The sequence below is a fragment of the Scyliorhinus torazame genome, chromosome 2 (genome assembly GCF_047496885.1).
Source record: "Scyliorhinus torazame isolate Kashiwa2021f chromosome 2, sScyTor2.1, whole genome shotgun sequence".
NCBI classification, from domain to species: domain Eukaryota; kingdom Metazoa; phylum Chordata; class Chondrichthyes; order Carcharhiniformes; family Scyliorhinidae; genus Scyliorhinus; species Scyliorhinus torazame.
The window spans coordinates 219,572,008-219,598,692 of record NC_092708.1 but is presented as its reverse complement, the minus strand read 5'-3'; the positions used below and the strand labels follow the sequence as shown (position 1 = coordinate 219,598,692).

Below are 26,685 nucleotides of genomic sequence, written 5' to 3'. Positions count from 1 at the left end.
GTGGAGAAATCCTTTGATCAGATAGAACGGGAACAATTGTGGGAAGTTCTGGTACGGTTCGGTCTGGGCAGGGGTTTGTGGATTGGTTCCGATTGTTGTATCGGACGCCAGTAGCAAGTGTAAGGATGGATCAGGTGAACTGGGGTATTTTGGGCTACATCGTGGGACAAGGCAGGGGGGCCCACTCTCCCCGTTGCTTTTTGCCCTGACGATAGAGCCATTGGCAATGGAGAGGGATAGTGCGGTGGGCGGGGTGGAGCATAGAGTTTCGCTGTACGTGACGTCTCACTACTTTTCGGACCCATTGGGGATTATGAACATCTTGGAGGAGTTTGGTTGGTTTTCCGGGTATAAATTAAACATGGGATAGAGTGAGGTTTTCCTGATTCAGGCAAGAGGACAGGAGGGGAGGCTGGGCGAGCTGCCATTTAAGTGGTGGGGACGAGCTTTAGATACTTAGGTATTCGGGTGGTGGGGATGGGAACATTTGCACAAACTGAACCTGGCATGGCTGGTTGAGCGGAATGGGGATTTTAAGAGGTGAGGATGTGCTCCCGTTGTCGCTTGTGGGCCAGGTGAAAATCGTGAAAATGACAGCCCTCCCAAATTTAATGAACTACTACTGGGTGCAAATATAGCCATGGTTAGGAAATGGGTAGTTGGGGTGGGAGCAGATGGAGACAGCTTCTGCAAGGGCATTAGACGTTCCTGCTGGCCAGGTACTCCACGTGCCCGGTGTTGGTGGCGGCCCTGAGGATGTGGGGACAATGGCAGCAGCACTGATTTGTGGAAACCATAGGTTTGCCCCGGATGGGGCTGGATGCGGGTTCTGGGGGTGGCAGCAGGCGGGGATCGAACGGTTTGGGGATCTATTTGTAGGGGGCAGCTTTCCGAGCTTAAAGGAACTGGAAGAGGAGTATGAACTGCCCAGCAGGAATGGGTTCTGGTACTGACAGGCACAGGGTTATGTTAGGAAGCAAGTGTCATCTTTTCCCGACCTGTCACCCCTGGGGCTGCAGGACAAGGTGGTGTCGAAAACGAGTTGGTGAGGGTAGTGTATCGGAGATTTATAAGGAATTGATGGACTGGGAGGGTGCCCCAATAGGGGAAGTTAAGTGGGAGGAAAGGTTGTGGTGGTGGTGGTGTTTGGGGGGTGGGGAGAGAGATCGAGGCTGGGTTGGAGGGAGGAAGGGGAACAGAGAGAGAGATAGAGGCTGGGTTATGGGAGGAGACTCTGAGGAGAGTGAACGCATCATCTTCATGTGCTAGGCTTAACCTCATTCAATTTAAAGATGTTTATAGGGCACATATGATGTGGTCAGAGTGAGCAGGTTTTTTGAGGGGGTGGGGGATAGGTGTGGGCGGTGGGCATGTCCACATATTCTGGGCTTGTCCGAAACTGGAGGAATTCTGGCGGGGGTTTGCTGACGTTATGTCTGAGGTACTGGGGGTGAAAATTGTCCCAAGTCCAGAAATGCCGATTTTTGGAGTGTCGGAAGACCTGGGTGTCCAGGGGGCGAGAGAGGCCGATGTCTTGGCCTTTGCTTCCCTGGTAGCCCAGAGACAGATCTTGTTGGAATGGAGGGACTCGGGTCGCCGAAACGGGGTGTGGGTGAGTGATTTGCGGAATTCCTGAAACTGGAAAAGATTAAGTTTGCCTTGTTGGGGGGTTCGTCCAGAGATGGAAGCCTTTCATTGACTTTATCAAAGATAGTTAAGACATCAGCAGTTGGGGGGGTGGGTTTATAGGGGGTAAATACGGGGAAGGCAGGATGGGTGGAGGGGGACAGCAGGGAGGGTGGAGTGTTGTGATTTCCTGTTTGTTCTCTCCTTCTTGCTTTTGGATTGTGTTTTATGTATATATTTATAAATGCCTTAAAAATATTTCTAAAGAGCTGTCATGATTGTATGGGAGATGGGAATGTTTGCCAAAATGAACTACAAAATCAATAAGGATGTGCTTGGCCAGCATTAATTAAGAACACCAATTATTTTTGTTCTTGTGACACAAGCATGCCAAGGATCACTGAATCTGTGGTCACCGAATGATTGACAGGTTTTCTAATAAAACATCATTAAGAAAATATTTTGAAATTTGAGTTACACAAGTATTCATTTTTATTATGATAAACATTTAGTGCTTGCAACTATTTTGGAAATATTTTTTGCAGATTATTTTTTGCAACTATCTGCAGATATTTTGGCTGATTTATTAACGTCCAGATTTGATCCCTGCTTTGTACCAAACTTCACCTGGAACAGTGGAAAGGATGTCACAGTTGGCTTTAGTATCTCCAGGTTAGGGAAGGGGAAATTGGCCAAGTCTCACTTGTCTAATCCAGTGACCTTCCCTGGAAACCATCAAGTGAGGACTGGATTTCTCTCACTGCCACATTTAGTCAATAGTTTGCTGGCACTTAGTGTCTCACCTACATTATTATTGGTTATTTTCTGAAGTATTGAGCGTGTTTCTTGTTCAACAAATGGTGATACAGCAAGAGGTTAGAACCTTTTGCAATGAGACGGGAAGCAGAAAATTGACAGGAGTTGGATATAAAGACGACTCATTGTAATCCTGCTACCAGACACATTTTTTAGAAGACTCCAACCGATATAATGAAAAGCTCTTTGTTGTGCCATTCTAGATTCCCTTGCGGCAAAGGCAACAAAGTGAATGTTGTTATGATATTGATAACATTGTGATACCCATGTCATTGGTTGCCACCTCCAAGATCGAGAAGCTGCAGTACAAGGAGATCATTACACCGAGGTAGACTGTTTTCTTGATTTTATTTTTTAAGGCATAAGAGACCTTGTATTATTATTTCTAGCAGAAGACCGGCATTGAAGAACCACAGGAGTGCTCAAGGTGTTGTGCACTGGTACATATTCCATTTGTAACTTTCCATTATCATTGTCCCTAAAGTAGTCCAATATCTTATGTGGTCAACCAGAGTAAATATAAAACAATAACTAAATTTAGTATAACAATGATGGTGAAAATGGAAAATAGAAGGGACCGTAAACCTATAGACCAGGCAAAACAAATTTGCAGTAATTGTGTAGAGGATGAGTTTTCTAGATCAGAATGTTGAGGAACCAACTAGGGAACAACCTATTTTGGATTTAATAATGTGCAATTAAAATGGGCTGATTAATAATCTGTAGTAAGAATCTCAAGATAACGCCAGCACGGTGGCACAGTGGTTAGCACTGCTGCCTCACAGCGCCACGGTCCCATGTTCGATCCTGGCTCTGGGTCACTGTCCATGTGGAGTTTGCACTTCTCCCCATGTTTGCGTGGGTTTCGCCCCCACAACCCAAAGATGTGCAAGGTATGTGGATTTGATGTGCTAAATTGCCCCTCCCTTAATTGGAAAAAAATGAATTGGGTACTCTAAATTTTTTTTAAAACTTTTTTTAAAAATGAGGAGAAAGTTGGCCAAGATACATTGCGAAACTACATTAAAAGATATTGTGGTGGAGAAACAGTGCCTAGAATTCAAAGAAATGATACAGAATTGGGAATAAATGTACCTTTTTAAAGAACAAAAAAACCTGCGAAAAAAATCAAACAACTGTGGCTTGCGAAGAGTTAAAGATTGTATTAAATCAAAGGAAGAAGAATATGTTGTCGAAAAGAGTAGTAAGCGTGAAGATTGGGAATATTTTAACATTCGGCAAAGGAGCACCAAGACTTTAGGTATAGAAGATTGGAATTTCAAGTGATATAAAAACAGATTGTCAATATTTCTCTCGGTATGTAAATAAGAGGGAATGAGTGAAAGAAAGAATGGGCCCATTAGAGGTAGAGTACTGCTGAAATTATAATTGGGAATAAGAAAGTGGCACTCACATTGAAGACGGGTAGAAAGTTTCTGTTTACATTAGGAGAACATTTCAGAAATAATAGGTAATCAAGGGTCTAGCAAGAAATAAACAAAAGAAATCCGTATAAATGAAGAAATAAAACTGGAAAATTAATGGGACTAAGTGGCAATAAATCCCCTGGACCTGATGTACTGCATCCTAGGGTCTTAAATGAGCTAGCTGCAGAAAATAATTGATGTATTGCTTTTAATCTGGCAGAGTTGAAGAATAGTTCCCAAGGATTGGAAAGCAGCAAACAGCACCATTATTTAAGAAATGAGGGAGAGCAAAAATGGAGAAATATTTCCAGAGTGTATTTGTGTCTTTTACTATGAAGACCAACAAATTATTTTGTTCAATATGTCTGCAATTTTTTTTTTAGTAGAGAGCTGTGGGTGTTTGGTTGTTGAGTATATTCAAGATAGCGGATGATAAATCTTTGGGTACTAAGGAAATTAAGGGACTTTTGGGATAGTGTGGGAATGTGGAGTTGAGATAGAAGATCATCCATAATATTGTTGAAGGCAGAGCAGGCTTAAAGGGCCTCATAGCCCACTCCAGTTCCTATTTCTGTTCTTATCAACTCTTCATCAAAGAACTCCAAGTTTGTTGGATACAATTTGCCTCTAATAAATCTGTAGCTGTGGTGATCTTTGTGAGGGGTTTCCAGGATGGAAGGCTTTGTGATCACAAATTAAACAAAGCTCTTTTGAAGAACTAAACTAATATTATTAACACTACTAAATTTGAGTTTAACGCTTATCCTGAATAGCAAACATACATGTAAGAATTAAACTACACTCACTAACACTATCTACTAATTATAACTATTATATCTTAACTATCTTTGTCAACTCCAGTCTAATCTCCTCCCCTTAGCTTAAGAGCCAGTGCAATTTATAGTACTGTTCCTTAGCTCCCTCTAGTGGCTAGGCTTAACATAACATTAACTCTTCACATGCTGTATAATGTCACATCCCCCTTTGAGAAAAATGTTGGCTGTACATTTTCTTGTTTACAGTATTATACAGCATGTCAACTATGATAGAACTAATGTTAGATTTACAGATTTAATCTATTTGGAGGTTTCCTACATCTTGTAGACCTTAATGTTACAACAGTGTTATTTGAATTATCTGGTACATTTGACAATATAGCTTTTGAAAAATCATTTGTAGGAAATATGAGTTGTTGACTCATGGTAGCTGATCCTGTGAATGTAACAGGTTGTTTTGAGTTTCAAGAGGTCTCTTCTGTTTCTACAAAAAATCTTTCCACATTCTGTTCTGATCACATATGATCTTGGTGTGAGTTCATTGAGGACGTTTGCAATGTCCATCCATCCACCTTCAGGATTACGAATGTGTACATTATCACCTTCTTTGAGTGTAGATAGTGGTTTGGAGTTTTTATCGTATTACTTCTTTTGATTACTCTTTCTGCACAACTTGTTCACCTTTGAAACTATTAGAGTTGTAACGTTGTACGTATTCTTCGTCCCATCAATAATTGTGCTGGAGAAAGCCCCAATGACAATGGTGTCGCCCTGTATGTCTCCATAGCTTTTTGGAGAAGCTACTTCACGATTCCCAACCCTTTCTCAGCTTTCCCGTTTGCCTGCGAGTATAGTGGGCTAGAAGTTATTACATATGTGAAGTTACAGTCATTGGCAAATTGTAACCACTCCAGGCTGCTAAAACATGGTCCATTGTCTGTGACAACAGTAACTGGTGTGCCATGTCTGGCAAATACATTTTTTTGTTGCCCTGACAACTGGATGCATTGTTGAGTTGGATAATTTGATAACCTCTGGAAATTTTGAGTAATTGAAAGTAAAATATGTCCATGGCGACTTTTGTCCATGGTTGAGTAACTGTTCGCTTTCCACCAAGGTCTGCGTACATTGTGTTGGTTGCTGTATTTGGCATAACTGACACTGTTGAATGTAGTTGTCTACATCCTTGTTGATTCCCAGCCAATACACAGATTGCCATGCTCTTCTTCTATATTTCTCTATGCCTTGATGTCCTTCGTGGATTTGTGCGAGAATATCTTGTCGAACACATGGTGGGATTACAATGTGGTCCTCTTTCAATAGAAAGTCATCTATTGTTGTCAGGTCTTCTCTATGTTGCGAAAGTTTGCACATTTCCCTTTAGGCCAGTCAGTACATAGATATTGTGTCACTTGCTGAAGTGTCGTATCCCATAGTAGAGTTTCTGCCTTGATTATTTGTAGTTCAACATCTGTGACGGGTAACATTGCTGTGATGAAGTTGGCTTGTGCTTCAATACTGAGTACAAGGTCAACAACTTGGTTATCTTCGTGAATTGTGGCGCTGGGTAACGTATCCGCAAGTACTAAATCTTTCGAACCAGGGAAAGAGTTAGCAGTGTGAATTTTCTGCATTAAGTTTAGCTGGATACATGCAATAAGTGAGGATGTTGTGTCCTCTACAATTTGAAAATCAAGTGCAATTTTAATATCACCACTCTGAACTATGATGTAGAATGAACCTTTTGTTGCTATTTCATTTCCATTGTAGTTTGTTAATCTACAATGTATCTTTTTATATTTTGGACAGGTTGCTACTTTGCCCAAATCTGATTCTGTTATCAGATTAGCGTGTGCGCCAGTGTCCAATTTAAATTGTGCCTCTGATCCATTTATGATCAATGTTTCTATCCAATCTTTATTTCTATCGGATAGTTACCTGATTGGTTTATCAGCAGTATCATTTCCATTAGTTATAGTGATTGCTTCTATTATTAAGTTGTCCAGTGAAGTAGGCATCGTGAGATCAATCTTTGATTTTAAAATTTGTTGTTCTTCCTTGTTTTGTATAGTGTTGACTTTTTTAATGATGTTGAAATGCCTTTTTAAATTGATTCTGTTGTGTTGTGTTAAATCTGCATTGTGTAGCAAAATGATTGAGTTTGCTACATGTTGTACACCATTTTCCAAATGCAGGACAGTGTTGTTTTAAGTGGGAGTGTCCACAGCGTGTACATGTCTTGTTGGTGATGTCATGCATCAACCTCTCGTGCACATGTGCAAATCGGTCAACTTCTGGTTCACGTCCTTTTTCTTTTAAAAAAAATTTTTATTAAAGTTTTCACAAAATATCAACAACAAAATGTAAAAGGAACCCAATAGAATGAAATACAAAACAAAACAACCCCGTGCCCCCCTCCCCCCTATACATAGAATCATAGAAGTTTACAGCATGGAAACAGGCCCTTCGGCCCAACCAGTCCATGCCGCCAAGTTTTCACCATTAAGCTAGTCCCAGTTGCCCACACTTGGCCCATAACCCTCTATACCCATCTTACCCATGTAACTATCTAAATGTTTTTTAAAAGACACAATTGTACCCGCCTCTACTACTACCTCTGGCAGCCCATTCCAGACACTCACTACCCTCTGAGTGAAGAAATTGCCCCTCTGGGCCCTTCTGAATCTCTCCCCTCTCACCTTAAACCTATGCCCTCTAGTTTTAGACTCCCCTACCTTTGGGAAAAGATGTTGACTACCTTATCTATGCCCCTCATTATTTTATAGACCTCTATAAGATCACCCCTAAGCCTCCTACGCTCCAAGGAAAAAAGTCCCAGTCTATCCAGCCTCTCCTTATAACTCAAACCATCAAGTCCCGGCAACATCCTAGTAAATCTTTTCTGCACTCTTTCCAGTTTAATAATATCCTTCCTATAATAGGGTGACCAGAACTGCACACAGTATTCCAAGTGTGGCCGTACCAATGTCTTGTACAACTTCAACAAGACGTCCCAACTCCTGTATTCAATGTTCTGACCAATGAAACCAAGCATGCCGAATGCCTTCTTCACCACCCTGTCCACCTGCGACTCCACCTTCAAGGAGCTATGAACCTGTACTCCTAGATCTCTTTGTTCTATAACTCTCCCCAACGCCATACCATTAACTGAGTAGGTCCTGGCCTGATTTGATCTGCCAAAATGCATCACCTCACATTTATCTAAATTAAACTATGTTCTATGTTCTAAACTCCATCTGCCATTCGTCGGCCCACTGGCCTAATTGATCAAGATCCCGTTGCAATCCTAGATAACCTTCTTCACTATCCACTGTGCCACTAATCTTGGTGTCATCTGCAAACTTACTAACCATGCCTCCTAAATTCTCATCCAAATCATTAATATAAATCACAAATAACAGTGGACCCAGCACCGATCCCTGAGGCACACCACTGGTCACAGGCCTCCAGTTTGAAAAACAACACTCTACAACCACCCTCTGCCTTCTGTCGTCCAGCCAATTTTGAATCCAATTGGCAACCTCACCCTGGATCCCGTGAGCTTTAACCTTCTGCAACAACCTACCATACGGTACCTTGTCAAAGGCTTTGCTAAAGTCCATGTAGACAACGTCTACTGCACTGCCCTCATCTACCTTCTTGGTCACCCCCTCAAAAAACTCAATCAAATTTGTGAGACATGATTTTCCACGCACAAAGCCATGCTGACTGCCCCGAATCAGTCCTTGCCTCTCTAAATGCTTGTAGATCCTGTCTCTCAGAATACCTTCTAGCAACTTACCTACTACAGACGTTAGGCTCACCGGTCTGTAGTTCCCAGGCTTTTCCCTGCTGCCCTTCTTAAACAAGGGCACAACATTCGCCACTCTCCAATCTTCAGGCACCTCACCTGTGGCTGCCGATGATTCAAATATCTCTGTTAGGGGACCCGCAATTTCCTCCCTAGCCTCCCACAACACCCTGGGATACATTTCATCAGGTCCCGGGGATTTATCTACCTTGATGCGCTTTAAGACTTCCAGCACCTCCTCCTCTGTAATATGCACACTTCTCAAGACATCACTATTTATTTCCCTTAGTTTCCTAACATCCATGCCTTTCTCCACCGTGAATACCGATGAGAAATATTCATTCAGGATCATTTACATAAATAATAAATTAACACCCTGAATTAACACACAGCAAACATACCCCCAGTATAGACAAACAAAAATAAAATAGAACCCACCTCCTCCTCCCCCCCCCCCCCCCCCCCCCCACCGGGCTGCTGCTGCTGACCATTGTCTACCGTTCTGCCAGGAACTCCAAGAACGGTTGCCACCGCCTGAAAAACCCTTGCACCGATCCTCTTAAGACAAATTTCATCCTCCAATTTAATAAACCCCGTTGATCCAGGATATTCCACGCTTGGGGGGCCTCGCATCCTTCCACTGAAGAAGAATCCTTCGCCGGGCTACCAGGGACGCAAATGCCAGAATACCGGCCTCTTTCGCCTCCTGCACTCCCGGCTCCCCTGCAACCTCAAATATTGCGAGCCCCCAGCCCGGTTTGACCCTGGATCCTACCACCCTTGACACCGTCCTCGCTACGCCCTTCTAAAATTCCTCCAGCGCTGGGCATGCCCAGAACATATGGGTGTGGTTTGCTAGGCTCCCAGAGCACCTAACACACCTGTCCTCACCCCAAAAAAAATGGTTCATCCTTGTCCCGGTCATGTGTGCCCTGTGCAGCACCTTAAACTGTATGAGGCTGAGCCTCACGCACGAAGAGGAAGAGTTCATCCTCCCAAGGGCATCTGCCCACGTCCCCTCCTTGACCTCCTCCCCCAACTCCTCCTCCCACTTACCTTTCAGCTCCTCCACCGAGGCCTACTCCTCCTCCTGCATCACCTGGTCTGTTGCCGAGATCTTCCCCCCCCAACCCCCCCCCCCCCCCCCCGAGAGTACCCTGTCCTGTACCGTGCGTGGCAGCAGCAGCAGGAATTCCACCACTTGCCGCCTGGCAAACTCCCTTACCTGTAGATACCTGAAGGTGTTCCCTGGGAGGAACCCGTACTTCTCCTCCAGCTCACCCAGGCTCGCGAACTTCCCATCCACAAACGGGTCCCCAACCTTCTTATCCCTGCCCTGTGCCACCCCCGAAAACCCTCCATCTATTCTCTCTGGGACAAACTGGTGGTTCCCCCGTATCGGGGTCCACACCGAGGCCCCCACTTTCTCTCTTCCCCCCCCCCCCCCCCCCCCCCGTGCCGCCTCCATTGCCCCCAGATTTTGAGGGTAGCCGCCACCACCGGGCTCGTGGTATACCTCATTGGAGGGAGCGGCAGTGGCGCCGTTGCCAGCGCCTCCAGACTCGTAACCTCACAAGACGTCGTCTCCAGCCTCTTCCATGCAGCCCCCCCCCCCCCCCCCCAAATCACCCACTTGCGCACCATCGCCGCATTGGCGGCCCAGTAGTATCCACAGAGGTTGGACAGCGCCAGCCCCCCCCATCCCTACTCCACTCCAGGAACACCCTTCTCACCCTCCGGGTCCCTCGCATCCACACAAACCCCGTTATGCTCCTGTTGACCTGCCTAAAGAAGGCCTTCGGGATAAGAATGGGGAGGCACTGGAACAAGAACAAAAACCTTGGGAGCACCGTCATCTTGACTGACTGCACCCTACCCGCCAGGGACAGCGGCAACTCGTCCCACCTCTTAAACTCCTCCTCCATTTGCTCCACCAGCCTTGTGAAATTAAGTCTATGCATGGCCCCCCAGCTCTTGGCCACCTGGACCCCCAAATACCTGAAACTCCTCTCCGCCCTTTTTAGTGGGAGCTCGCCAATCCCCCTCTCCTGGTCCTCTGGGTGAACCACGAACAACTCGCTCTTCCCCATGTTGAGCTTGTACCCTGAGAAATCCCCGAACTCCCTGAGGATCCTCATTACCTCCGGCATTCCCCCCACCAGGTCCGCCACATAGAGCAGCAAGTCGTCCGCACAGAGCGACACCCTATGCTCCTCCCCGCCCCGCACCAACCCCCTCCAGTTCCTCTACTCCCTCAGTGCCTTAGCCAGGGGTTCAATCGCCAGTGCGAAGAGCAGGGGGGACAGGGGACACCCCTGCCTCGTCCCTCGATGCAACCGAAGGTACTCAGACCTCCTCTTGTTCGTGGCCACATACGCCATCGGGACCTCGTACAACAGCCTAACCCACCTGACGAACCCCTTCCCAAACCCAAACCTCTTCAGCACCTCCCACAAGTACCCCCACTCTACCCTATCGACGGCCTTCTCAGCGTCCATCGCCACCACTATCTCCGCCTCCCCCTCCCTCGCCGGCATCATAACGTTCAGGAGCCTCCGCACATTCGCGTTCAACTGCCTCCCCTTCACGAATCCCGTCTGGTCTTTGTGGATAACCTGCGGCACCCAATCCTCAATTCTTGTGGCTAAGACCTTCGCCAGCACCTTGGCATCTACATTTAACAACAAAATCGGCCTGTAAGATCCACACTGCAGGGGATCCTTGTCCCGCTTCAGGATCGATCAAGGAGATCAGTGCCTGGGACATCGTCAGGGGCAAAGGCCCCCCCCCCCTTGCCTCATTGAAGGTGCTAACCAGCAAAGCGTCCAACAGGTCCACATATTTTTTGCAGAATTCGACCGGGGAACCGTCCGGCCCCGGTGCCTTCCCCGCCTGCATGCTCCCTATCCCTTTGGCCAGCTCCTCCAGCCCAATCGGGGCCCCCAATCCCGCCACCAGTCCCTCCTCCACCTTCGGGAACCTCAATTGGTCCAGAAAGCGGCCCATCCCTCCCTCCACTGGGGGCTCGGACCGATACAGTTCCTCATAAAGATCCCTGAAGACCCCATTGATGACAACCCCACTCCGCACCACACTCCCTCCCCTGTCCTTAACTCCCCCGATCTCCCTTGCTGCGTCCCGCTTCCGAAGCTGATGCGCCATCATCCGGCTTGCCTGTTCCCCGTATTCATAAACCACCCCCTGGGCCTTCCTCCACTGTGCCTCCGCCTTCCTGGTGGTCAACAGGTCAAATTCGGCCTGGAGGCTATGCCTCTCCCTCAACAGTCCCTCCTCCGGCACCTCCACGTACCTCTTGTCTACCCTGACCATCTCCCCCACCAGCCTCTCCCTCTCCCTCTGCTCTCTCCTCTCCTCCTTGTGGGCCCTAATGGAGACCGGCTCTCCCCTAACCACCGCCTTCAGCGCCTCCCATACCATCCCCACTCGGACCTCCCCGTTATCGTTGGCCTCCAGGTATCTCTCTATGCTTCCTCGGACCCGCTCGCTCACCTCCTCGTCTGCCAACAGCCCCACTTCCAAGCGCCACAACGGGCGCTGGTCCCTCTCCTCCCCCAGCTCTAGATCTACCCAATGCGGGGCGTTTTCCGAAATGGCTATCGCCGAGTACTCAATATCCTCTACTCTCGCTATCAGCGCCCTGCTCATAACAAAAAAAGTCGATCCGGGAATAGGCCTTATGAACGTGTGAGAAGAATAAAAATTCCCTAGCCCCCGGCCTTGCAAATCTCAAAGGGTCCACCCTTCCCACCTGGTCCATAAACCCCCTCAACACTTTAGCCACCGCCGGCCTCCTACCCGTCCTAGACCTGGAGTGGTCCAGTGCCGGATCCAACACCGTGTTAAAGTCCGTGTCCCCCCCCCCCCCCCCCCCATTATCAGGCCCCCCACTTCCAAGTCCGGGATGCGACTCAACATGCGCCGCATAAAACCCGCATCGTCCCAGTTCGGGGTGTACACGTTGACCAGCACCACCCACTCCCCTTGCAGCTTACCACTTACCATTACGTACCTGCCGCCATTGTCTGTCACAATGCTCAACGCCTCGAACGACACCCTCTTCCCACCAAGATCGCTACCCCCCCCCCCCCGATTTTTGGCATCCAGCCCCGAATGAAACACCTGACCTACCCACCCCTTCCTCAATCTTACCTGGTCTGCCACCTTCAGGTGTGTCTCCTGGAGCATGACCACATCCGCCTTCAGCCCCTTCAGGTGCGCGAACACCCAGGCCCGCTTGACCGGCCCGTTCAGTCCCCTTACGTTCCAGGTTATCAGCCGGATCAGAGGGCTACCCACCCCCGTCGACTAGCCGCAACCCCTCCTCAACCAGCCACGCGCCCGCATCCCACGACCGGCCCGTTCCCCACGACGGCAGAACCCCGTCCCAACCCACTCTACTCGCTCCAACTCCCCCTTGACCATACCAGCAGCAACCTGGTCTCTCTCTTTCCCCCCCCCCCCCCCCCCCCTAGCTGCTTTGCTCCCCCCATTGCACTCCCGCAAGTCAGCTGACTCCTGCTGACCCCAGCCACTCCCGCCTCTCCTTCGACTCCTCCCATTGTGGGACTTCCCCCCCCCCCCCCCCCCTCCATTACCCACCAGCAGGCTCTCCGCCTCCCCTTTCTATGCCAAGCGCGGGAAAAATCCCGCGCTTCCCCGGCCCCGCCCCCTCCAGCCTTCAGCGCGGGAAAAAGCCCACGCTTTCCACCTGCACGGCCCCGCCACCTCTGTCGCCGCTCCTTTTACAGGCCCAGTACCCTCTTCCCCGACTCGGGCCACCCCCTCCCCCACGGGGCCCCAGCCCCCGTAGCGGCCATCCACCCCCTACTCCGTTTGCTTGCCCCCCTCCAAGAGCCCACCCGACAGACCCAACCAAAACAGTGCCCAACCCACCCTAACCACCCACACCGAATCAAAAAGAAACAAGAATTTTAAAAAACCCACTCAAAATGTAACACAACAATAACAATCCCCGACCATCCCTACGCCCGAACCCCCCATCCCGACCCTCAGTTTGTGTCCAACCTCTCGACCTGAACAAAGGCCCACACCTCCTCCGGGGACTCAAAATAATGGTGCCGGTCCTTGTAGGTGACCCACAGTCGCGCCGGCTGCAGCATGCCAAACTTCACCCCCTTCCTGTGCAGCACCGCCTTCACCCGGTTGTACCCGGCCCTCTTCGCCACCTCCGCGCTCCAGTCCTGGTATATTCGAACCTCCGCGTTTTCCCACCTGCTGCTCCTCTCTTTCTTGCCCCACCTGAGTACCCACTCCCGATCAGCGAACCGATGAAACCGCACCAGCACCGCCCGCGGCCGCTCGTTAGCCTTGGGCCTCCTCGCCAGCACTCTATGGGCCCCTTCCAGCTCCAGGGCCCCTGGAAGGACCCCGCTCCCATCAGCGAGTTTAACATAGGCCCCCACGTCCGACCACTCCGGTCCCTCCGGGAGGCCCAGGATCCGCAGATTCTTCCGCCTTGACCGATTCTCCATCTCCTCGAACCGTTCCTGCCATTTCTTGTGGAGCGCCTCGTGCGCCTCCACCTTTACCGCTAGGCCTAAGATCTCGTCCTCGTTATCTGAGATCTTTTGTCGGACCTCGTGGATCGCCACCCCCTGTGCCGTCTGTGTCTCCAGCAGCTTCTCAATCGAAGCCTTCATCGGCTCCAGCAGGTCCGCTTTGAGCTCCCTGAAGCAGCGCTGGATAACCTCCTGCTGCTCCTGTGCCCACTGCATTCACGCTGCCTGGTCCCCGCCCGCTGCCACCTTGCTCTTCATCCCTCGCACTTTCTTTGGGTTCACCACCACTTTTTTAGTCGTCCCACTCCTGGTCCAAGCCATACACTGTCGGGGGAATGTTGCAGTCTTCTTCCCACACCGGGTAATGTCGAAAAAATGCCGTTGGGGGCCCTGAAAAGAGCCCAAAAGTCCGTTCCAAGCGGGAGCTGCCGAACGTGTGACTTAGCTCCGCATAGCCGCACCCAGAGGCCGTTCATGTCCTTTTTCAAAGTGCGTATGTGCAGAACGTCAAATGTCTGTTTCGTGGGTTTTTTCTTACCCGTGCCTGCGCAAAATGGCTACCTGCTGCAGCGCAATTCATTTTAAACTACGTCCGAGAGGCAATGGCGCCGACCACGTTGCTGAAGTTCGCTCCTTTTTCACGTGATCTGAATTCAGCATATTCATTGGTGGCTTGCTTACTTGCTTTACAGAGGTTGATGGCTTCTTCTAAAGTTAAATTTCGTTTTCTTAGTAAACGTTCCTGCATTTGCTTTCCAAATATGCCAAACACAATTTGGTCACGCAGGATTGATTCAGTAATTGAGGAAAAATTGCAGGATTGACTCGGAGCCTCAAATCAGTTGGAAAAGAGTCAAAAAAATTCCCCTTTTAGCTACACACTTTAAAAAAAAAATCTATCTCTCATACACCTCATGAACCTGTTTTTTGCAATGAGAGTCAATTTTTCCATTACTTTCCCATACTTATTTAAACTTCATTTTCTGAGAAATCAAATTAGTTCAAATGCCTGCGGACCTGCCAGATTTAGTAGGAGAGCTATTTTACTAGTGTCAGGAGCTGATTCAAGTGCAGAGACAGAGAGAAAGATTTCAAACTGGTACATGAAGTTTATCCAATTTAAACTTTGTTTACCGGACATCTTGAAGTTATCTGGCTTTTGCACAGCATCCATGTTGGTCTCGGTTTTTCTTTGTTCTTTTCAGATTTTCAGATGTGTAGCGATGCGCTGATTTATTTTCTTCTTTCTTACTGCGTGCTTTTCTGGAATACACTCTTGGTACCATGTGATGATCTTTGTGAGGAGTTTTCAGGATGGAAGGCATAGTGATCACAAAGATACACAAAGCTCTTTTGAAGAACTAAACTAATTTTATTAACACTAAATTTGTGTTTGACCCTGATTCTGAATAGCAAACATACATGAAAGAATTAAACTATACTCACTAACACTATCTATCTACTAATTAGAGCTATTATATCTTAACTAACTCTGCAATACACGATGAATCTTATCTTTGTCAGCTCCAGTCTAATCTCCTCCCCTTAGCTTAAGAGCTAGTGCAATGTATAGTACTGTCCCTTCGCTCCCTCTAGTGGCTAGGCTCAACATAACATTAACTCTTCACATGCTGTACATTTGTATAATGTCACAGTAGCGGCTGGCATTATCAACCTATTTTTTTCTGGCTAGGCTCAACATAACATTAACTCTTCACTTGCTGTACATTTGTATAATGTCACAGTAGTAGCTGACATTATCAACCTATGTTTTTCTAAGTGACAATTTTGTCTTGGATATTGTCTCTAAAAACTTACTGAAAACCTGTCTGAGGCCAACTTCCTGTAGTTTATCCCTCTCCGTTTTTAAACAGGCATTAACATTTTTCAATTCTTCAGTCCTCAAAAAGGATTATAAGATTGTTACCAGATCCTCTACTATCTCCACCCATACTTCCCTTATCAATCTAGAATGCACCTCAGCCTGACGAGGTGCTTTTCTATTTTGAACCCTGTCAACTAGTATCTCTTTATTTCTAAAATATCCCTCTTCCGTTACTGTGACTTTGACAGCATGATCATGTCTTCTGAAGACGCATGCAAAGTGTTCATTTAGTTCCTCAGCAATGCTCTCTGCCTCCACAAAGATTTCTTTTTTGGTCCCTAATTGGTCCCATCCTTCCTTTTGATCACTGTTTTCATATGTTTAAGCTTTATAAAAGACTTTAGTGTCCCTAACTGCCTTTGTTGAAACAGGGACATGGAGCAATCAAACCTGGGCGTTTCTCCTTTTTGTGGTTAGATGCTATACTGGGTGGTGCCTTTATCCGCTAATCATTCAGAGAAATTTCAGATTAATTTCATGTTGTACTGTCCTGTTGGCACATTCAGAAATGTCCTCTTGCTGTGCTCTGCACTTCCTCATTTAAGCCGGTTCCACTGTGAGTTAGTAGATGACTAACACCACCAAAAACATGTTATGCTGGATATGTGGATGCTGGACATATCCAGTCGACCTGGCAGAATCTAGGGCGAGAGAGAGACTATAAACATTTCGGTTTGGTGATCTTTGTCAGCCAACAGTGCTTTGGGACCTATTGAGGCATCAGGCACTATATAAATGGAAATTGTTCTTTGCTCTTTTTTGTAAGTCAGTGAGTTTTGTAGGCAACAGTTAAAGAAACAAGTTCAGGACCGGCCTTTTTATTAAGCAGCAGTTCTGCAATGATTTTGTTTTTTGAAGTTTCTGATGTTTCTTTAGTGTTGATTGATTGCCAAGAGGTAACAACCTTTCCAAACTCACAGCAACTCAGCAAAATTGGAATGACACCAGTCTTGTTCACTGCAAAGCGGATTTTTGTGATGTTCACAATTGGGTTCTGCCAAAGCTGCTACTCCAGTTCAAACTGAGATGGGAAACTCACCATTTCAGAAATATCTTGGGAATACTGGCCGGCTGAGTCAGGACGAAGATGTCCTCCGTCAGAGTTCATACAATCATCATAAAATCTTGAGCCTGCTTAACCTCTGCAGTCTGCATAGAAACTAGGAGCAGGAGTAAGTCTTTTGGTCCTTCAGACCTGCTCCGCCATTCAATATGATCATGGCTGATCTTCAATCTCAATGCCATATTCCGACTTTCTCCCCATACCCCTTGATGACGTTAAAATATTTTTTAAATCTATCTTTTTCCATTCAGTAATGGCCTCTTGCTGTGCTCTGCACTTCCTCATTAGACATATCCAGTCAACCTGGCCGAATCTATGGAGAGAGAAACTATTAACATTTCAGTTTGAATGTGTTCAGTGTCTTGGCCTCCACAGCCTTCTGCTGTGGAGAATTCCACAGGTTCACTACTCTTTGAGTGAAGAAAGTTTTCCTCAACTGAGTCCTAAATGGCCTACCCCTTATCCTGAGACTGTGACTCCGGCTCTACATTTCCCAACCAGGGAAAACACCTCCCTGCATCGAGTCTGTCCAATCCTGTTCCAATTTTATACATTTCAATCCGATCTCCTCTCATTCTTCTACATACTAGTGAATAAAGGCCAGTTGAACAGTCTCTTCTCATAGGACCCCACCAACCCGGTATCAGCCAATGAATCTCTGCTGCACTCCCTTTATGACAAGTATATCCTTTCTCAGGTTGGGTCGCCAAAACTGCACGCAATACTCCAGGTGTGGTCTCACCAAGGCCCTGCATAACTGCAGTAAGACATCTTTACTTCTGAACTCAAACCCCCTTGCAGTAAAGGCCAACATACCATTTGCCTTCTTAATTGCTTGCTGCACCGGCCTCTCCACTTTCATTGATTAGTGTACAAGGACACCCAGATCCCTTTGTACATCCACACTTCCCAACATATCACAATTTAAATAAAACTCTTCCTTTCTGTTTTGCACACCAAAGTGTTTTCATAGAATTTACAGTGCAGAAGGAGGCCATTCGGCCCATCGGGTCAGCACTGGCTCTTGGAAAGAGCACCCTACCCAAGGTCAACACCTCCACCCTATCCCCATAACCCAGTAACCCCACCCAACGCTAAGGGCAATTTTGGACACTAAGGGCAATTTATCATGGCCAATCCACCTAACCTGCACATCTTTGGACTGTGGGAGGAAACCGGAGCACCCGGAGGAAACCCACACACACACGGGGAGGACGTGCAGACTCCGCACAGACAGTGACCCAAGCCGGAATTGAACCTGGGACCCTGGAGCTGTGAAGCAATGGTGCTAATCACTATGCTCCCGTGCTGCATTATATTAAGTGTATAACTTAATATATACCCACGCTTTACTACCTCTGCCAATGGTTTTCCCACTCACTCAACTTTACTAAATCACCTTGAAGCTTCCTTACATCCTCCTCACAATTTAGCATGATGTTAATTAAGTGGTGATTACCTACTGTGGATCTTTCTCATTCTCCATAACTATAAAAGAACTTTGTCCCACTCTCAATTCACACTCTAGTCTGGTACAATGCAAAGCTCCTGGAGTACAAGCAACCTTTAGAATCATAGAATTCCTACAGTGCAGAATGAAGCCATTTGGTTCATCGAGTCTGCACCAACCCTCTGAAAGAGCATCCTACCTAGGCCCACTCTCCCTTTAACCCCACCTGACCTGCACATCTTTGGATATTGAGGGACAATTTAGCATGACCAATCCACTTAACCACATCTTTAGACTGTGGGAGAAAACTGGAGGAAAGTCACGCGGAGAAAGTGCAAACTCCACACAGTCACCCAAGGCCAGAATTAAACCTGGGTCCTTGGAGCTGTGAGGCAGCAGTGCTAACCTATGCCACCCTTTAATATATAAGTGGTATGTTCTCATTGCTTTGCTCCAAATCTGGGTGTTATACCTCTGATCAGAGAAAGGTATAGTTCATAGCATGGTATTATGTAGAATGGTGTGGAGGAGAATCATCTGACAAAACAGCAGCGTACCTTTCCAAAAAGAACCTTGTTCCCAAGTGACTTTTTCCAAGATGACAGCAAGATTTGATTTGCATGTGGTTTTGAGCTTTTTTTCAAATAATATATCATAACCATCCATGTGTGTAGGAAATACACATATACTTGTGTATATGATGACCACAAACTAACCCAACTTGTTTTTCACAAAAAGATCAAATTGAGAACTTGAACTTTAGAACTACAAGTTTGGCGGATTTGCTTCTGCTTGTGCGCACAATAAACAATACAGTTTTTATATCAATGATTAAATGTCCAGATTAACCCAAGTACAATAAAGGAATCTTGCATTTAAACACCACCTTTCGGGATCTTTGGTTGCTCAAAGCAGTTTACAACCAATGAAGTACTGAGTACAATGAGTTATAGACATCATCATGATGTAGGAAATGCGGCAGCCGTTTAAATGTTGCTTAAAAATAAATATTAGCCAGAACATCAGAGAAGTCTGCTGTCCTTCATTTATGGGATCTTTTATCTGAGATTGGAGATGGGGCGGGATTCTTTGGTCAGCTGGGGAATCCCCATTTGCGCCAAAATCAGGGGCGACACTGCTTTTGCAATACTCCACGCCGTATGGACGGCCTCAGGATATCATCTGACGCCCTCCCCCAATGGGCCTAGTTCCCTACGGTGTGGAACACGTATCCTTTTTTGTTTTCGTTAACCTGGCGTGGAGGCTGCGGACTGAGTCCAGTGCTGCCACAGCCGGGCGGTGGGGCTTTGGCAGTGGCTAGGGGCACTGGTGGGGGGTGGTCCCGGGATGGCGAGGGGGTTACTGGGGGAGTGTATGTGGCAGGCCAGGTCCGCATGCGGCTGGCGCCATGTTGCATGGCGGTCGCCGTGCGCATGAGCGACCATGGACCCGGCAATTCTCTGGCCATATCCACAGGTAAAGTCGAAGTCTTTACGCTGCGTGGCTGCTAGCCCACCCACCAGAAGGAGGATCGGTGCAGCGTTTGTGTCATTTCTTCTGGGGTAAAACCGGCCTCAGCACTTATTCTTCAAATCGGAGAATCCAGCCCAGGGTTTCAGTTTACTGTTTCAGCCAAATGGCAACATCTGCTACAGTGCAGCCGTCCCTCAGTACTGTGCTGGAGTAGGAGTCTAGACCACACTTACTACAATCTGCTGCTAGTAACAATGAAAATTAGGGTCCATGTCTAATCATTTTGATGTTATTGTGTTAGAAAGTTCAATTTGATGTTACTTTGTGTAACAAAAGTTGAGAGGAATTAATGATCACAATTATAAGCTTTTATGATTGCGTTTAGAGTGGATTGGGAGAAACGTTACACTAGCATGTGGGTCAGTATCCCGTGAACACAAATTTATGATAATTAGTGAATGAACCAAAGGTGAGTTGGGGAGACATATTTTACGCAGCAAGTTGTAATGTTCTGGAGTGCGCTGCCGAAAAGGTGACGGATGCAGATTCAACAATAATTTTCAACAAGGAATTGAATAAAAATTTGAAAGGGGAATGTTTACAGGGCTATGCGGAAAGGGCAGGGTGTGGAACTAATTTAATAAATAGCTGGCACTGGTACATATGACTAAATGGCAGCTTCTCTGCTGGACAGTTCAATTATTTGTTGATTATATCTGCTTCTGCTTTTTCTTGTATCAACAGCTGGCGAATTGTGGCCATCAAGCCACTGAAGGGACATATACAAGGGAAACTGGTATGTTTGAATTCTCCTGAAAATGTTTCAATAACGATGGGCAATCTGCTTTAACTGGTGTCGCCTCATATTAATCATGCAGACACGAATGCTGAAGTAGCACTGTCAAATTGGTTGAAATCAATTGCAGTTCCCATCATTTTGTACTGGGATGCCCCTAATTGTTCGTTCCAGCTCACAGCTCTCACTTGATATATTATTGCATTGGTAATAGATATGTTATGCTCACCGCATTCACCGACATTTTAAAAATAGCTGATTTACTACCTCTACAATCCTAGACTGATCAGTTGTCCATAGACCTTTGTTCAGAACTTTTTGCTTCAATATTAAATCCCCCATTACTACGCCCCCCCCCCCCACCCAATGGACTTGGGGCTTTTTAACAAGGGAAAGTACATCCCCATGCTGTATGCATGTCTTGCTACCATTTTTATGGAAGAGTCAGTTGAAGTTTGCTTTCCCTACTCCTTCCTTGCCAATCACGCGCTTCCAGAAATTTGCATCCTTCCCAACGAGGAAATTGAACCAAATGCCAGTGTTTTGGCCACGTGTGATGCCTGTGTTCATCTTAATGGTGGAATAGGGTATTGGTTATGATAAGGTCATGATCTAGATGTTTCAGTCGGACAAAGATTCCGTTGAAGTTTGCTTACCCTACCCCCTTGCCAATCGCACACTTCCAGAAAATCACATCCTTCCCAATGAGGATCAATTTATCACCTGCTGGGTCTCTGGCTAGGGATTGCTCAATGTTAATGTAGATGACAAGTGAGAAGATGAGACTTTCTTCGTCTCATCTGTTTCCTCACGGGTAGGAAAGTATATGCTAATGTCAATGGCAAGCTGATTCCTTCGGGTAAGCTGGACAGTCATACAGCATTCACTTGAGGGGGAGTTGGCACCAGACAAGCTCATTTTTGTTGGTGAAGGCCACACCGTGGAGGTCATTCCTCTTCTGGAAGAGCGTTTCAGAAAAAGGTGTACCCGCTGCCTTGTTCCTTGCTCTGCACATCGCGTCTCTTTTTTTTTTTCCAAAGTCTTTCAGTGCAGAAGCTAAGACGTTACTTTTGTGCAGAATCTACCGTGAAGACACGCCACACTCCAAAACATTTATCAAGACTCCACCACAATGCAGTTTTTTTTAAAAAGTTAATTTATGGCTTGTGGGCATTCCTGGCTAGGACAGCATTTATTGCCCATCCCCAGTTGTCCTGGAGAGGATGGTGGTGAGCTGCTTTCTTGAACCGCTGCAGTCCCTGAGGTGTAGGTGCACCCACCGTGCTGTTGGAGAGAGTTCCAGGAACGGCAATACATTTGCAAGTCAGGATGGTGAGTGACTTGGAGAGGGACATGCACGTGGTGGTATTCTTGGGTAGCTGCTGCTTGGTCCTTCTATATGGTAATGGTTGTGGGTTTGGAAGGTTCTGCCTAAGGAGTTTTGGTGAGTTCCTGCAGTGCATCTTGTAAATGGTGCACACTGCAGCCACTGTTCATCAGTGGTGGAGGGATTGAATGTTTGTAGAAGGAGTACCAATCAAGCTGCTTTGTCCTGGATGGTGTCGAGCTTCTTCAGTATAGTTGGAGCTGCAATCATCCAGGCAAGTGGAGACTATTTGTCATTCCCCTGCAAAACATATATACTGCTTTGGATACTGTTGGAGGGGGTGGTCAGTAGAAGGTATGGGAATGCAATAGTTTTAGGGGGTTCAATTGGACTGGGGGAGGAATCCGGAGCACCCGGAGGAAACCCACGCAGTCACTGAGAGAAAGTGCAACTCCATACAGACTGTCACCCAGGTCCCTGGTTCCCTTGTAACCACAGTACTCACATGGCTAGTCCAGTTCTCTTTCTGGTCAGTGATGATCCTCAGGATGTTGTTTGTGGGGATTTCAGCGATGGTAATGCCATCGAATGTCAAGACGTGATGGTCAGATCGTTTTGTTGGAGATGGTCATTGCTTGGCACTTGTATGGCACGAATGTTACTTGCCATTTATCAGCCCTGCCACTTGTCATCCCAAACCTGTAGAATGTTCAGGTATTGCTGCATTTGGACATTAACTACTTCAATATCGGAGGAGTCCTGAATGTTGCTGAACATTGTGCAGTCATCAGCGAAGGAGCTGAATAAAAAGAACATCAGCTCACTCCTCCTCACCTGGACATAACTCCTGGCACTTGTATAGCGTGAATGTAACTTGCCACTTATCAGCCCAAGCACGAATGTTGTCCTGGTCTTACTGCATATGGACAAGGACTACTTCAGTATTTGGAGTCGTGAATGCTACTTAACTTGTGTATTCATCAACGAACACCCAAACTTCTGACCTAATGGAAGAAAGGTGAAGCATCTGAAGATGTTTGGACCTAGGACACTATCCTAAGGAACTCCTGCAGTGATGTCCTGGAACTGAGATGATAAACATCCAATCACCACAGCCATCTTCCTTTGCACTCTGTGTGACTTGAACCAGTGGCGGGTTTTCCCCTTATTCTCATTGACTCCAGTTTTATAGGGCTCTTTGATGTCTAACTTGGTCAAATGCTGCCTTGGTGTCAAGGGCAGCCACTCTCGCCTCGTGTGAAATTCAACTCTTTGTCTATGTTTAAACTAAGGCTGTAATGAGGTCAGGAGCTGAGTGACTCTGGTGGAATCCAAACCTAGCATCAGTGAGCAGGTTATTGTTGAGTAAGTGCCACTTGATGGCATTGTTAAAGACCCTTTTCAACATTTTACTGATAGAGAGTAGATTGCTGGGTCAGTAATTGGCAGATATGGATATGTCCTTTTTCTTGTGTACAAGACATAACCTGGCCAATTATCATCTACTCTGCACTTCTGGCTGAAGACTGTTGTGAATGCATCAGCCTTTCCACTGATGTGCTGAGCTCCTCCATCATTGAGGGTTGGGTATTTGTGGAGTCTCCTCCTCCAATTAGTTGTTTAATTGTCCATGACCATTCATTACTTGATATGCCCTGACTCTAGAGCTTAGGTCTGATCCGTTGTTTGTGGAATTCTTAGCTCTGTCAATTACTTGTTACTTGTACTGTTTGGCACGCAGTAGTCCTGTATTGTAGTTTCACCAAGTTGACACCCTATTTTTTAAGGTATGCCTGGTGTTGGTCCTGGCATGTCCTCCTGCACTCTTCATTGAACCAGGATTGATCCCCTGGCTTGGTGGTAATGGTAGAGTGGGGGGATTGTGTTTGGGACACTATATCTGTACGGTATGATTCCTCGAGTATTATGTCTTTGAAAGAACTCTCTCAATTTTGGAGCAAGCGCTCCCCCCCCCCCCCCCCCCCCCCCCCCCCGATCCCAGAACCCAGATGTTAGGAAGGAGGACTTTGCAGGATCGACTTTGCCATTTAAGTTTCTGGTGGCTAGGTAGTTTCATTCATTCTTGTTTTCTCTATAGCGGTTGGATACAACTGAGTGTTTGCTAGGCCATTTAAGAGTCCACCTCATTGCTGAAGGTCTGGATTCATTTTTATGCCAGACGGCAAGGAAGGGTACCCATCTGAGCAATCGACAATGGTTTCATGGTCATCATTAGATATTTTTACGGAGTTTAAATTCAACCACCTGCCATGGTGGGATTCAAACCCCAGTCCACAGACTCTGGGCCTCTGGATTATTAGTCCAGTGACAATGCCAGTGTGCTATGCCTCCCCAGTTGCCATGGAAACCCAGCAGTTAGAGGGAGGTGGGAACTTTGTCAATTTGGGTTACCTCATAGGCAAGAAATAAGGAAAAATGGTGAGGTCGTAGTATTAAGGACATCGGCTATTCCTGCCTCAATGTACTTTTTAGCCTTTTTTGCTGCCAGCGCTCTGTTTATACTTGCCTGTTATGGCTTTGTTTTCTTGCATTCATATTTTTTCTCAGCGCAATATTTGTCGAAACTTTTCAACAGCATTTATTTTAATTAGTCAAGATACTAATTTCTGTTGGTCACTGTCTACTTTGCTCACAGCTAGAAGACCTTTCCGATGAAGCATTTGCCTTGCGGCATAAAAACCATGAAAAAAGGGAGCAGGCAAGGTGGTTCCTATGGGAACAAAGCAGATGTCATCGAAAGGGTGGCAACAGGCAAGTGTACTGATCCAAAATGATATATCTATTTTCTTTCTCTCTCTGATGTAAACATTTGTAATTTAACAAATTTAATTACTTACAAAATAATACTGAGAAATACTGTATTGGTACATTGGGCAAGGAATATGGAAGTACCCAAATTGGTATAGTTCTTTGACTATATTCCCTTTATCTGCCCTCACAATGCATTTCTTTCTAAGTTTGTACCAGTTCTTCAAACAATCTTTGTTCAACTTCTTCATCTCCTGAAGCAGTTAATTCCTGTTATGTGGCTTCGTAGGCACCGATCACCTCACTGACCTAGCCACTCCTCATGTAATTCATTTGCCAGTACTCCTTTGTAAGTCGCTAATGGACCAGCATGTGATGGCTGCCTCTCACTGTGACAGCCCTTGGTACCCAACCACACTCTTGTGTCCTTGAAATCACATGCCACCAAACTGTGAAGGACAACAGGAGATGAAACTTTTTAGAATCATAGAACCTGCACATAGCAGAAGGAGGCCATTCAGCCTTTTGAGTCTGTACTGACTCTCCGAAAGAGCACTCAACCTAGGCCCACTCCCCCACCCTATCTCCGTAACCTAACCTGCACATCTTTGGACACTAAGACAAAATTAAGCACGGCCAATCCACCTAACCTGCACATCTTTAGACTGTGGGAGGAAACCAGGGCACCGGGAGGAAACCCAAGCAGGCATGGCGAGAATGTGCAAACTCCACACAGTCCACCCAAGGTCGGAATTGAATCCAGGTCCCTGGAGCTGTGAGGCAGCCATGCTGTGCCATAAATGTTGGTTTGAAATTTCTGTGATCACAATGGCAGAGCTGAGGAATGAGAACTTGCAAGAGTCAGACTGATAATTGCAGATCTAACACACATGTGCAGTTAGCTTTAATTCCATCTTGGTCAGTTTTGAACTGACCGAGGTTATAGTTTATGGAATAGGATTATTTTATGATCCTGCATTAATCTGGGTGTTAGATAATCATTGACTGTCAAAACACTTTGGAGAAGCCAACAGAACCCCACTGATGATCAATTTGCTCCTGGGCCACAGGTTCAAACTCCATCACGGCGAAAGGTGGAATTTAAATCCAATTAATAAATCTGGAAACTGGATGGATGACCCGCCATTGACCTAGCCACCAGAAATGACAACACACCCAACCCTATTGACCCTACAAAGTCCTCCTTTCTAACATACTAGAGCTTGTGCCAAAGGTGGGAGAGCTGTATCACAGACTAGCCAAGCAACAGCCTAATATAGTCGTAGTCACTGAATCATACCTTGCAGACAAATGTTCCAGGCGCCACTGTCACCATTCCAAGGTACGTCCTGTTCTACCAACAGGATACACCCACCAGAGGACCATAGTGGTATACAGTTGGGAGGGAGTAGCCCTGAGAGTTTTCAACATTGATTCTGGATGTCATGCCCCCCCCCCCCCAATTGATGATTCAGTTAGCCTCTTATGTTGAGCGTTACTTGGACAAAGCACTGGGGGTGTGAGGATGGCAAGGGCATAGAATGTACTCTGGGTTGTGGACTTCAATGTCCACTACTTACAGTGGCTCAGCAACACCACCACAGACAGGGCTGGCTGAGACCTAAAGGGCATAGCTGCTAGACTCGGTCTGCAGCAGTTGATGTAGGGACCAACAAGAGGGAAAAAGTTACTTGACTTCGTCCTCACCAATCCACCTGTTGCAGATGCATCTGCCCATGATAGTTTTGATAGGAGTGACCCCACATAGTCCTTGTCAAAAAAAGTCCTGTCTTCACATTGAGGATACCCACCATGGTGTTGTAAATGATATTGATTTCAACCAGACCTAGGAGCTCAAAACTGGGCATACATGAGGCACTGTGAGCCAAGGTCCCACATAACAGATTAGCATTTAAAATTAAAGCG

At 46.6% G+C, this 26,685-nt stretch overlaps 1 protein-coding gene across 6 annotated transcripts in view; it reads left to right on the top strand.

Annotated features, from left to right (window-relative positions):
* kansl1l (KAT8 regulatory NSL complex subunit 1-like) overlaps nt 1-26,685 on the top strand; it is a 149,413-nt gene that overhangs the window by 107,992 nt on the left and 14,736 nt on the right. For all 6 annotated transcript variants that reach the window (XM_072484074.1, XM_072484057.1, XM_072484049.1 and 3 more), the window contains 3 exons: nt 2,646-2,770; nt 20,612-20,663; nt 24,647-24,762. In XM_072484074.1, the coding sequence (XP_072340175.1) occupies nt 2,646-2,770; nt 20,612-20,663; nt 24,647-24,762 (293 nt within the window). The remainder of the gene's footprint in view (nt 1-2,645; nt 2,771-20,611; nt 20,664-24,646; nt 24,763-26,685) is intronic.